Source organism: Blennius ocellaris (assembly GCF_963422515.1).
Source record: "Blennius ocellaris genome assembly, chromosome: 23".
NCBI classification, from domain to species: Eukaryota; Metazoa; Chordata; class Actinopteri; order Blenniiformes; family Blenniidae; genus Blennius; species Blennius ocellaris.
In genome coordinates, this window is record NC_137672.1 from 19709311 (window position 1) to 19723231 (window position 13921).

The following is a 13921-nucleotide window of genomic DNA, read 5'->3' on the forward strand; positions in this document are numbered from 1 at the left end:
GGCCACCAGCGCCACGGTGAACATGAAGAGGAAGAAGGCGTCCACACTGGGCTTCAGGCCTGGGGACGGACACACCAGGGGGACAGCTCAGGACGGACACACCAGGGGGGACAGGACGGAGACACCAGGTGTTCAGGACGGAGGCACCAGGGGGACAGGACAGAGACACCAGGTGTTCAGGACGGAGACACCAGGGGGACAGCTCAGGACAGACACACCAGGGGGACAGGACAGAGACACCAGGTGTTCAGGACGGAGACACCAGGGGGACAGCTCAGGACAGACACACCAAGGGGACAGGACAGAGACACCAGGTGGACAGGATAGAGACACCAGGTGTTCAGGACAGAGACACCAGGTGGACAGGACGAAGACACCAGGTGTTCAGGACGGAGACACCAGGTGTTCAGGATAGAGACACCAGGTGGACAGGACAGAGACACCAGGTGCTCAGGACAGAGACACCAGGGGGACAGGACAGAGACACCAGGTGTTCAGGACGGAGACACCAGGTGGACAGGATAGAGACACCAGGTGTTCAGGACGGAGACACCAGGTGGACAGGACAGAGACACCAGGTGCTCAGGACAGAGACACCAGGGGGACAGGACAGAGACACCAGGTGTTCAGGACGGAGACACCAGGTGGACAGGATAGAGACACCAGGTGTTCAGGACAGAGACACCAGGTGTTCAGGACGGAGACACCAGGTGGACAGGACAGAGACACCAGGTGCTCAGGACGGAGACAGACAGAATTGACGTACCGATCATGAAGTACGCCACGCAGCTGAAGACTAAGGCGGGTATGGTCCTCAGGGTGATGATGTCAGACAGGATCTTACACAGGAAGTAGACCGACACCCGGTAGTACCCGCTGATGTACTCGTGGCTGCAGAGAGACCGCCATACCTCACTGACCAGCACAACCCTACGTCAAGTTTAGCCTTGTTCCCGCTGTACGGTACAGTACGGTATGGTATGGTACGGTACAGGATGGTACGCTACGATACAATACGGTACTGTACGGTATGGTATGGTATGGTATGGTAAGATACATTACAGTATGTTATGGGACGATATGGTACAGGACAGTTATATAATGGTACAGTACGGTATGATACGGTACGGTAGGGTAAGGTACGGTAGGGTAAGGCACCAGACATTCACTCACATGAAGATTTTCCTCTCGATGATGAAGAGTTCGGCCGACGACATGGAGCTGAAACACTGATTGACGGTGACGAAGAAAAGAGCGCCGAACCTGGAGAACACGACCCGAGTTAACGACACCGTGGGGGACAATGTGAGGGACAACGTGAGGGACAATGTGGAGGACGTCGTGAGGGACAATGTGGAGGACGTCGTGAGGGACAACGTGAAGGACGACGTGGAGGACAGGGTGAGGACGGCGAGACAAACGGGAGGACGTTGACCTGTTCTGCAGTCCTGCTGGGTCGTCCTGGACGTTGAAGAAAATGGCGCCAACGACCAGCGCGAGGAACAACGTCACCATCACCTGGAGACGACGGCAACACATCGTCATGACGACGGCAACACATCGTCATGACGACGGCAACACATCGTCAAGACGACGGCAACACGTCAACCCGTCCAAGAAGATGATACCATACCGAGTACCGATACCGGTATGAGCCTTGAGCTATGTACTGTTACTGAATACCGATACCAGTCCCAACTCTAGCTTCCTGCCGATACCGAGTACCAATACTAACCTTTAGCTTCCTGCCGATACCGAGTACCAATACTAACCTTTAGCTTCCTGCCAATACCAAGTACCAATACTAACCTCTAGCTTCCTGCCGATACCGAGTACCAATACTAACCTTTAGCTTCCTGCCAATACCGAGTACCAATACTAGCCTTTAGCTTCCTGCTGATACCGAGTACCAATACTAACCTTTAGCTTCCTGCCAATACCAAGTACCAATACTAACATCTAGCTTCCTGCCGATACCGAGTACCAATACTAACCTTTAGCTTCCTGCTGATACCGAGTACCAATACTAACCTTTAGCTTCCTGCTGATACCGAGTACCAATACTAACCTTTAGCTTCCTGCCAATACCAAGTACCAATACTAACATCTAGCTTCCTGCCGATACCGAGTACCAATACTAGCCTTTAGCTTCCTGCTGATACCGAGTACCAATACTAACCTTTAGCTTCCTGCCTATACCAAGTACCAATACTAACCTCTAGCTTCTGGCCGATACCGAGTACCTATACTAACCCTTAGCTTCCTTCCAATACCGAGTACCGATACCAAGTACCGATACCGAGTACTGATACCGGTACTTATTAAATACCACAAAGGTTCCTGTAGCAACAGCTCATCTTCAAGAGGGGGAAACAGAATTCCTTCTCAAGTGGAATATTGATAATTGTGGGACGTTCTGGGTTGCTAGCAACCAGCTGCAGTTCCCCGTGACGCCACCAGGTGGTACCTGGGCGACGGAGGTCTGTGGGTTGAGCAGGAGGTTCCGGAACGTTCTCTTCAGAACCCATCTGAACTGCGTGCAGAAGCCGGTGTGGTAGGTGATGGTTCTGGAGCGCGAGGCCGACGCCGGCTGCTTCCCCGCCACGATCTTCTCTACGGAACCAAACACAGGAACGTTTTTAAAACCGAAGTGTTTCAACAAGTCTGTCGTGTTTTAGCGCCCCCTGCTGGGAGTTCTGGTCATTTCATGTTCCTCCTTCAATCTGTTTGCCTGTTTTCTTTTTTATTCATCCAGGAGGCAAGAAACGTTTCCTAAAGGACAAGAACAAACCTTTAGCTATTCGTTGATACCAAGTACCGATACCAGTGCTGATCTGAAGCTACTTGCAGATAACAAGTACTAATACCAGTGCTGATCTGAAGCTACTTGCCGATACCAAGTACAGATACCAGTGCTGATCTGTAGCTACTTGCCGATACCGAGTACAGATACCAGTGCTGACCTGAAGCTACTTGCCGATACCAAGTACAGATACCAGTGCTGATCTGTAGCTACTTGCCGATACCGAGTACAGATACCAGTGCTGACCTGAAGCTACTTGCCGATAACAAGTACAGATACCAGTGCTGACCTGAAGCTACTTGCTGATACCAAGTACCGATACCAGTGGTGACCTGAAGCTACTTGCCGATACCAGTGCTGACCTGAAGCTACTTGCCGATACCAAGTACCAATACCAGTGCTGACCTGAAGCTACTTGCCGATAGCAAGTACCAAGTATCGGTACTGGCGCCTCCTTCCCGGTAGCTTCTGCACTTTATTGCTCGGTTGTACTCGTTTCCTGTATTTCCTGACGTGTTTGTTTGTTGTGTCGGTTCTTTGGTGTCGTTCTGGACGTGACGAAGCAGAAGAACGAACCCAGATCGGCTTTGGTCTCTTTGAAGTATCGGCAGTTCCGGTACTCCTCCACCAGCTGGTCCTCGATCCTCCTCCGGGACTTGCTCAGGCTGCTGGAGTCCAGCTCAACATCTGCAACAACAACAAACATCTGTTGACTCAGTTCCCCCACAGCAAACAAGTTTTAGAAAATAACGCTGTCATGTAAACGTGAAACTTTACGGAAATGAAGACGACACATTTTTCACCTCATCATGTTTTTCCCCGCGTTCAGTATCGTCAAGTACTGCACTGTTAGTAAACAATAACTGTTAGTAAAGTATAAAGTACTCCACTGTTAGTAAACGATAACTGTTAGTAAAGTATAAAGTACTCCACTGTTAGTAAACGATAACTGTTAGTAAAGTATAAAGTACTCCACTGTTAGTAAAGTATTAAGTACTCCACTGTTAGTAAACGATAACTGTTAGTAAAGTATAAAGTACTCCACTGTTAGTAAAGTATTAAGTACTCCACTGTTAGTGAACAATAACTGTTAGTAAAGTATAAAGTACTCCACTGTTAGTAAACGATAACTGTTAGTAAAGTATAAAGTATTCCACTGTTAGTAAAGTATTAAGTACTCCACTGTTAGTAAACGATAACTGTTAGTAAAGTACTCCACTGTCAGTAAAGTATAAAGTACTCCACTGTTAGCAAAGTACTCCAGTACTCCACTGTCAGTAAAGTATAAAGTACTCCACTGTTAGTAAAGTACTCCAGTACTCCACTGTTAGTAAAGTACTCCAGTACTCCACTGTTAGTAAAGTACTCCAGTACTCCACTGTCAGTAAAGTATAAAGTACTCCACTGTTAGTAAAGTACTCCAGTACTCCACTGTTAGTAAAGTATAAAGTACTCCACTGTTAGTAAAGTACTCCAGTACTCCACTGTCAGTAAAGTATAAAGTACTCCACTGTTAGTAAAGTACTCCAGTACTCCACTGTTAGTAAAGTACTCCAGAACTCCACTGTTAGTAAAGTACTCCAGTACTCCACTGTTAGTAAAGTATAAAGTACTCCACTGTTAGTAAAGTACTCCAGTACTCCACTGTCAGTAAAGTATAAAGTACTCCACTGTTAGTAAAGTATTCCAGTACTCCACTGTCAGTAAAGTATAAAGTACTCCACTGTTAGTAAAGTACTCCAGTACTCCACTGTTAGTAAAGTATAAAGTACTCCACTGTTAGTAAAGTACTCCAGTACTCCACTGTTAGTAAAGTACTCCAGAACTCCACTGTTAGTAAAGTACTCCAGTACTCCACTGTTAGTAAAGTATAAAGTACTCCACTGTTAGTAAAGTACTCCAGTACTCCACTGTCAGTAAAGTATAAAGTACTCCACTGTTAGTAAAGTATTCCAGTACTCCACTGTCAGTAAAGTATAAAGTACTCCACTGTTAGTAAAGTACTCCAGTACTCCACTGTTAGTAAAGTACTCCAGAACTCCACTGTTAGTAAAGTACTCCAGTACTCCACTGTTAGTAAAGTATAAAGTACTCCACTGTTAGTAAAGTACTCCAGTACTCCACTGTCAGTAAAGTATAAAGTACTCCACTGTTAGTAAAGTATTCCAGTACTCCACTGTCAGTAAAGTATAAAGTACTCCACTGTTAGTAAAGTACTCCAGTACTCCACTGTTAGTAAAGTATAAAGTACTCCACTGTTAGTAAAGTACTCCAGTACTCCACTGTCAGTAAAGTATAAAGTACTCCACTGTTAGTAAAGTATTCCAGTACTCCACTGTCAGTAAAGTATAAAGTACTCCACTGTCAGTAAAGTACTCCAGTACTCCACTGTCAGTAAAGTATAAAGTACTCCACTGTTAGTAAAGTACTCCAGTACTCCACTGTTAGTAAAGTACTCCAGAACTCCACTGTTAGTAAAGTACTCCAGTACTCCACTGTTAGTAAAGTATAAAGTACTCCACTGTTAGTAAAGTACTCCAGTACTCCACTGTCAGTAAAGTATAAAGTACTCCACTGTTAGTAAAGTATTCCAGTACTCCACTGTCAGTAAAGTATAAAGTACTCCACTGTTAGTAAAGTACTCCAGTACTCCACTGTTAGTAAAGTATAAAGTACTCCACTGTTAGTAAAGTACTCCAGTACTCCACAGTCAGTAAAGTATAAAGTACTCCACTGTTAGTAAAGTATTCCAGTACTCCACTGTCAGTAAAGTATAAAGTACTCCACTGTTAGTAAAGTACTCCAGTACTCCACTGTTAGTAAAGTATAAAGTACTCCACTGTTAGTAAAGTACTCCAGTACTCCACTGTTAGTAAAGTACTCCAGAACTCCACTGTTAGTAAAGTACTCCAGTACTCCACTGTTAGTAAAGTATAAAGTACTCCACTGTTAGTAAAGTACTCCAGTACTCCACTGTCAGTAAAGTATAAAGTACTCCACTGTTAGTAAAGTATTCCAGTACTCCACTGTCAGTAAAGTATAAAGTACTCCACTGTTAGTAAAGTACTCCAGTACTCCACTGTTAGTAAAGTACTCCAGAACTCCACTGTTAGTAAAGTACTCCAGTACTCCACTGTTAGTAAAGTATAAAGTACTCCACTGTTAGTAAAGTACTCCAGTACTCCACTGTCAGTAAAGTATAAAGTACTCCACTGTTAGTAAAGTATTCCAGTACTCCACTGTCAGTAAAGTATAAAGTACTCCACTGTTAGTAAAGTACTCCAGTACTCCACTGTTAGTAAAGTATAAAGTACTCCACTGTTAGTAAAGTACTCCAGTACTCCACTGTCAGTAAAGTATAAAGTACTCCACTGTTAGTAAAGTATTCCAGTACTCCACTGTCAGTAAAGTATAAAGTACTCCACTGTCAGTAAAGTACTCCAGTACTCCACTGTCAGTAAAGTATAAAGTACTCCACTGTTAGTAAAGTACTCCAGTACTCCACTGTTAGTAAAGTACTCCAGAACTCCACTGTTAGTAAAGTACTCCAGTACTCCACTGTTAGTAAAGTATAAAGTACTCCACTGTTAGTAAAGTACTCCAGTACTCCACTGTCAGTAAAGTATAAAGTACTCCACTGTTAGTAAAGTATTCCAGTACTCCACTGTCAGTAAAGTATAAAGTACTCCACTGTTAGTAAAGTACTCCAGTACTCCACTGTTAGTAAAGTATAAAGTACTCCACTGTTAGTAAAGTACTCCAGTACTCCACAGTCAGTAAAGTATAAAGTACTCCACTGTTAGTAAAGTATTCCAGTACTCCACTGTCAGTAAAGTATAAAGTACTCCACTGTTAGTAAAGTACTCCAGTACTCCACAGTCAGTAAAGTATAAAGTACTCCACCTTCCTCGCTGTCGAAGGCGACGGCAGACGAGTCTCCATTGATGACGTCCAGGAAAAAGTCGGCCGGGTTGTTGTGAGGCTCACAGGTGAATCCTGGGTAATGTAGTCCAGCAGTCAGTGTTAATGTCTCTCTCTCTCTCTCTCTCTCTCTCTCTCCCTCTCAACGAGTTCAAAACGTTACCGATGTCAGAGAAATATTCCAGAGCTTCCTGCGCCGGGCCGTGGAAAACCTGAACCCCGGAGAGAAACGACAAGAATGATGGTTTGTGGAAAGAATGAGACTGAAGCAGGAAAGTTTCCAGACAAAGTTTCAAGAGAAAGTTTCTGCAGTGAACCTGTTTCCCGTTGACCAGCAGGGTGAGGCTGTCGAACAGGCGGTAGATGGAGTAACGAGGCTGGTGGATGGAGAGGATGATGGTGCGGCCGTGACTCGCCATCCTGACACACAACAACAAACGACAAAACAACAACATCCAAGGAATCCGGTCAATCAAGTCAGAACTTTTGTCCAGAAACGTTCAGGTTTTCAGCTGAAATCGTTTTTGCATGCTTGTTTCAGAAAGCTTTAGCGTTTCCGTGGCGACGCCTCACGGGGTTGCCGGTTGCGTTGCCGCGCGGTTCTCACCTCTTGAGCAGCAGCAGCACGGAGTTGGCCGTACTGGCGTCCAGGCCGGTCGTGGGCTCGTCCAGGAAGAGGACCGGCGGGTCGATGATCAGCTCCATGCCGATGTTGGTCCGCTTCCTCTCGCCGCCGGAGATCCCGCGAATCAGCTGAGTGCCCACCTGGACCAGGAAGTGACCCTGTTAGCACGTGACGCGTGTCGCCACTAGAGGTCTCTGGAGGACCACGGAAAACTGCGACAGAAACACTTAAGTACCTTGGTTATGTAACAATAAAGTTGCAGTGAGAGTTTAAAAAAAAAAAAAAAAAGAGTCTGAAGGTTCCCGGGAGGTTCTTGGTCCTGGAGCTCACCTTGGAGTCGGCCACGCGGCCCAGGCCCAGCTCCTGGATCAGCTGCTCCACCTTCCGCTGCTTCTCGTCGTCGCTGACGGTCTCCGGGAGGCGCAGCGCCGCCGAGAAGCGGAAGTTCTCTCTCACGGTCAGTGTTCCCATCACCACGTCGTCCTGTGGGGACCAGCAGCACTTTGTGATCGTCAGCGACAACTAACGGCAACGTTTCTACGACATTGGGACATAGAGAACATCAACAACTAACGGCAACGTTTCTACGACATTGGGACATAGAGAACATCAACGACAGCTAACGGCAACGTTTCTACGACATTGGGACATAGAGAACGTCAACGACAACTAACGGTAACGCTTCTACGACATTGGGACATAGAGAACGTCAACGACAACTAACGGCAACATTTCTACGACATTGGGACATAGAGAACGTCAACGACAACTAACGGTAACGCTTCTACGACATTGGGACATAGAGAACGTCAACGACAACTAACGGTAACGCTTCTACGACATTGGGACATAGAGAACGTCAACGACAACTAACGGCAACATTTCTACGACATTGGGACATAGAGAACGTCAACGACAACTAAGGGCAACGTTTCTACGACATTGGGACATAGAGAACATCAACGACAACTAACTGCACGTTTTTTCTACAACAGTATGTTGAGATCGTCAGCGACAACTAACGGCAGAACTTCTGCTACAACAGACACTCCCTCTCTCCTCCCTACGCACACGTTTGAGATCGTCAGTGACAACTTACGGCCTCGTTTCTACGCCATTAACCGTTTAGATCGTCAGCGACAACTAATGGCTGAGTTTCTACGACAACAGTGTTTTGAGAGGATCACCAATGACTGACAGGCCCCGCTGTTTCCACGACAACACTTAAATCAACACAGAAAAATATTGTCACTGCTCCTATGACTGGTAATGCAGAGAAACTGAAAACATTTTTCTGAAACTGCTGTGGAAACAAGGTGAAAACACAAATTTCTGGAAATGTTCCAACTCCAGATCTATGGAAACGAGGATTGAAGCAAGAATGAAGCTTTGTGAAAATACTCCAACTCTATTTTGGTGGAAACTGAGACAAAAACAACTTTTTGGAAGCATTCCCTTCCTTCTCCACGGAAATGGGGGTTAAAGCAACTTTTTGAAAATGTTCGGTTTCACTTCATCAGAACCGAATCTGGTGAGAAGTTGACGGTTGCTGCGCCGCGTTGACCAACCTGCACCACATTGACCAACCTGCACCGCGTTGACCAACCTGCACCACGTTGACCAACCTGCACCACGTTGACCAACCTGCACCGCGTTGGCCAACCTGCACCGCGTTGACCAACCTGCACCGCGTTGACCAACCTGCACCGCGTTGACCAACCTGCACCGCGTTGACCAACCTGCACCGCGTTGACCAACCTGCACCACGTATCCCGACAGACACTTGAAGTTCGGCGGCTGAGGAGCTCCGTTGATCAGAACTTCCCCCGACAGACCCGACGGATCCTTCCTGGCCGCCAGAACGTCCAAGAACCTGCAGGGAGAAACGAGACCACGTCACCCGTACCGAGTATCGGCATGTAGCTGAAGCTCAGTACCGGTATCGGTACTCGGTATCGGCAAGTAGCTAAATGATGGCACTCGTATCGGTACTAAGTATATGAAAGTAGCTCAAGGTTATTACTGGTATCGGTACTCCGTACCAGCGAGTAGCTAAAAGTTAGTGCTGGTATCGGTACTCAGTATCGGCAAGTAGTATCTGTACATCCGTGGTTTGAAGCGTGGGAGGAAAGAGGTGTGAACTCACGATGATTTTCCGCTGCCCGTCGCCCCCATGATGGCGTTGAGCCCCGGCGTCATGATCCCGCTGGGGAGGAAAAGATAGACGAGTTGAAAACCACTTGAAAACGAGTCCAACACCGATACTTTAATGTCGTCTTCAAGTGGTGCGAAAATAAGCTTCAATTTAAAGTCTTTCTTGACACGGATGATGAAAATGTGTTGATGCAGAACTTTTCAAAATAAAAGCACAAAAAGGGTTTTCATTTAAAAACTCATGTCTGTGAAAGTTTTCTGAAGAAATAAATAAAGATGCGGCTTTGCTTGAAAATGTTTTTATTTCATGTTTCCAATCAGAGAGCAGGACTTCTCCTCCACCAATCAGAGAGCAGGACTCCTCCTCCTCCAATCAGAGAACAGGACTCCTCCTCCTCCTCCAATCAGAGAGCAGGACTTCTCCTCCACCAATCAGAGAGCAGGACTCCTCCTCCTCCAATCAGAGAACAGGACTTCTCCTCCTCCTCCAATCAGAGAGCAGGACTCCTCCTCCTCCTCCAATCAGAGAGCAGGACTCCTCCTCCTCCTCCAATCAGAGAGCAGGACTCCTCCTCCTCCTCCAATCAGAGAACAGGACTCCTCCTCCTCCTCCAATCAGAGAGCAGGACTTCTCCTCCTCCTCCAATCAGAGAGCAGGACTCCTCCTCCTCCTCCAATCAGAGAGCAGGACTCCTCCTCCTCCTCCAATCAGAGAGCAGGACTCCTCCTCCAATCAGAGAGCAGAACTCCTCCTCCTCCTCCAATCAGAGAGCAGGACTCCTCCTCCAATCAGAGAGCAGAACTCCTCCTCCTCCTCCAATCAGAGAGCAGAACTCCTCCTCCTCCTCCTCCTCCAATCAGAGAGCAGGACTCCTCCTCCTCCTCCAATCAGAGAGCAGGACTCCTCCTCCAATCAGAGAGCAGGACTTCACCTCCTCCTCCAATCAGAGAGCAGGACTTCACCTCCCCCTCCAATCAGAGAGCAGGACTCCTCCTCCTCCTCCAATCAGAGAGCAGGACTCCTCCTCCTCCTCCTCCAATCAGAGAGCAGGACTCCTCCTCCTCCTCCTCCAATCAGAGAGCAGGACTCCTCCTCCTCCTCCAATCAGAGAGCAGGACTTCACCTCCTCCTCCAATCAGAGAGCAGGACTCCTCCTCCTCCTCCAATCAGAGAGCAGGACTCCTCCTCCTCCTCCAATCAGAGAGCAGGACTCCTCCTCCTCCTCCAATCAGAGAGCAGGACTCCTCCTCCTCCTCCTCCAATCAGACTTCAGTTCTAGTTTATGTGACCAAAGTCTCTTCAGGCAAAATAAAACAATAAAAGCGACACGTGTTGCTCCTCGTCAATGATTGACCAACTTCAACTGTTGTTGCAGATTTAATAACAACAATCCAGGCGACAGTTTTTAAAAACATTTCCTCCTGAGAAAAGATCAGACGTCGTTTAGAAGCTTTGTGATGAAGCGACTCCTGTGGCTCGTTTCCTGCTGCTGATCTGAGTCTGTTTGTTAGCTTAGCGCTCATTGTCCTGTGTGTGTGTGTGTGTGTGTGTGTGTGTGTGTGTGTGTGTGTGTGTGTGTGTGTGTGTGTGTGTGTTCCTTCCTCACAGTGTTTGAACTTCAGGTTACGTCAGGAACTTTCATCACGTACGCAAACAAACTCAAACCACAATCGTTGTTTTATCTAAAATACTGCAGGACTTTTGTTTTGTTGTTCCGTCCACACTGCTGATAATAGTACACACTAGTGGTACACACTAGCAGTATATGCTAGCAGTACACACTAGTAGTACACGCTATCAGTACACACTAGTGGTACACGCTAGCAGTATATGCTAGCAGTACACACTAGTAGTACATGCTATCAGTACACACTAGTGGTACACGCTAGCAATATATGCTAGCAGTACACACTAGTGGTACACGCTAGCAGTATATGCTAGCAGTACATGCTAGCAGTACACACTAGCAATACATGCTAGTAGTACATGCTAGCAGTACACGCTAGCAATACGTGCTAGTAGTACATGCTAGCAGTACACACTAGCAATATATGCTAGCAGTACACACTAGTGGTACACGCTAGCAGTATATGCTGGCAGTACACGCTAGTAGTACACACTAGTAGTACACGCTAGCAGTACACGCTAGCAGTACACGCTAGCAGTGTCAAAGTATTACAGTTGTTCACAGTTTGCGACTGTTAAACCAGACCATGTAATCTACACCGATACCAGTATCAAGTATTGGACCCGACACCGATACCAGTATGAGGTATTGGACCCGATACCGATACCAGTATCAGGACAGATGCCAATACCAGTATTAGGGATCTTGACCAATACAGTACAAGGTATTGAACTTGATACTCAGACCAGTATCAGGTATTGAACACAATACCGATACCAGTATCAGAACCAATACGAGATATCTGACATGATACCGATACCAGTATCAGAACCAGTACCAGATATCTGACATGACACCGATACCAGGATCAGGTACCACGGCCAATACCAGTACCAGGTATTGTTCCTGATACCGATACCAGTATCAGGTATCACGACCAATAGTAGTACCAGGTATTGTTCCTGATACCGATACTAGTATCAGGTATCACGACCGGTACCAGTACCAGGTATTGTTCCTGATACGATAGCAGTACCAGGTATTGTTCTTGATACCGATAGCAGTACCAGGTATTGTTCTTAATACCGATAGCAGTACCAGGTATTGTTCTTGATACTGATAGCAGTACCAGGTATTGTTCTTGATACTGATAGCAGTACCAGGTATTGTTCCTGATACGATAGCAGTACCAGGTATTGTTCCTGATACGTTAGCAGTACCAGGTATTGTTCCTGATACGATAGCAGTACCAGGTATTGTTCCTGATACGATAGCAGTACCAGGTATTGTTCCTGATACGTTAGCAGTACCAGGTATTGTTCCTGATACGATAGCAGTACCAGGTATTGTTCCTGATACGATAGCAGTACCAGGTATTGTTCCTGATACGATAGCAGTACCAGGTATTGTTCCTGATACGATAGCAGTACCAGGTATTGTTCCTGATACGATAGCAGTACCAGGTATTGTTCCTGATACGATAGCAGTACCAGGTATTGTTCCTGATACCGATCGCAGTACCAGGTATTGTTCCTGATACGATAGCAGTACCAGGTATCACGACCGGTACCAGTACCAGGTATTGTTCCTGACACCGATACTAGTGTCAGGTATCACAACCGATAGTAGTACCAGGTGTTGTTCCTGATACCGATACCAGTGTCAGGTATCACGACCGGTACCAGTACCAGGTATTGTTCCTGATACGTTAGCAGTACCAGGTATTGTTCCTGATACGATAGCAGTACCAGGTATTGTTCCTGATACGTTAGCAGTACCAGGTATTGTTCCTGATACGATAGCAGTACCAGGTATTGTTCCTGATACGATAGCAGTACCAGGTATTGTTCCTGATACGATAGCAGTACCAGGTATTGTTCCTGATACGATAGCAGTACCAGGTATTGTTCCTGATACGTTAGCAGTACCAGGTATTGTTCCTGATACGATAACAGTACCAGGTATTGTTCCTGATACGTTAGCAGTACCAGGTATTGTTCCTGATACGATAACAGTACCAGGTATTGTTCCTGATACGATAACAGTACCAGGTATTGTTCCTGATACGTTAGCAGTACCAGGTATTGTTCTTGATACCGATAGCAGTACCAGGTATTGTTCCTGATACGTTAGCAGTACCAGGTATTGTTCTTGATACCGATAGCAGTACCAGGTATTGTTCCTGATACGTTAGCAGTACCAGGTATTGTTCCTGATACGATAGCAGTACCAGGTATTGTTCCTGATACGATAGCAGTACCAGGTATTGTTCCTGATACGATAGCAGTACCAGGTATTGTTCCTGATACGATAGCAGTACCAGGTATTGTTCCTGATACGTTAGCAGTACCAGGGCCAGTACAGTACCAGGTACGGGACACAAGGTGGCGCTCCCACCTGAGGTCGATGAGGATGTCCTTGGCGACGGCGTTCCGGCGACACGGCCAGCCGCCGCCCTGCGGCACCTTGTAGTGGACGTTGTGGAAACTGACGGTGGCGCCGTGCTGCTGCTGCCGGCGGCCAGACGGCTGGCGGAACACAGAGTGAGTACTACTCTGGATACTACTACTGAATACTACTGGATACTACTAGAGTACTACGAGAGTACCTGCTGGCCACGTGTCGTCTACGTACCTCGGGTCTGGAAACGCCGTTCTGCTCGGCCGCCATCTTGGCGCCGTCGTGAGACATCGTCTGTCCTCAGACAACAGTGGTGGGCCTTCAAGGCCTTCAAGGACTTCAAGGACTTCAAGGCTTCTCTGCAGGTCGAAGAAAACGATCTGAATCAGA

The 13921-nt window shown here is 46.7% G+C and overlaps 1 protein-coding gene across 1 annotated transcript in view; it reads right to left on the reverse strand.

The window, feature by feature from the left end:
• Window positions 1-13861, reverse strand: part of abcg2a (ATP-binding cassette, sub-family G (WHITE), member 2a) — a 17190-nt gene extending 3329 nt beyond the window's left edge. Inside the window, exons 1-14 of the mRNA XM_080519163.1 lie at window positions 13766-13861; window positions 13529-13659; window positions 9496-9555; window positions 9108-9222; window positions 7680-7832; window positions 7332-7489; window positions 7042-7144; window positions 6888-6936; window positions 6707-6799; window positions 3380-3490; window positions 2468-2613; window positions 1436-1518; window positions 1174-1263; window positions 754-891 (exon numbers count right to left, since the gene is read on the reverse strand). Of these exons, the coding sequence (XP_080375289.1) occupies window positions 754-891; window positions 1174-1263; window positions 1436-1518; window positions 2468-2613; window positions 3380-3490; window positions 6707-6799; window positions 6888-6936; window positions 7042-7144; window positions 7332-7489; window positions 7680-7832; window positions 9108-9222; window positions 9496-9555; window positions 13529-13659; window positions 13766-13822 (1487 nt within the window). The 5' untranslated portion in view covers window positions 13823-13861. The remainder of the gene's footprint in view (window positions 1-753; window positions 892-1173; window positions 1264-1435; window positions 1519-2467; window positions 2614-3379; window positions 3491-6706; window positions 6800-6887; window positions 6937-7041; window positions 7145-7331; window positions 7490-7679; window positions 7833-9107; window positions 9223-9495; window positions 9556-13528; window positions 13660-13765) is intronic.
• Between the last annotated feature and the right edge of the window lie 60 nt (window positions 13862-13921).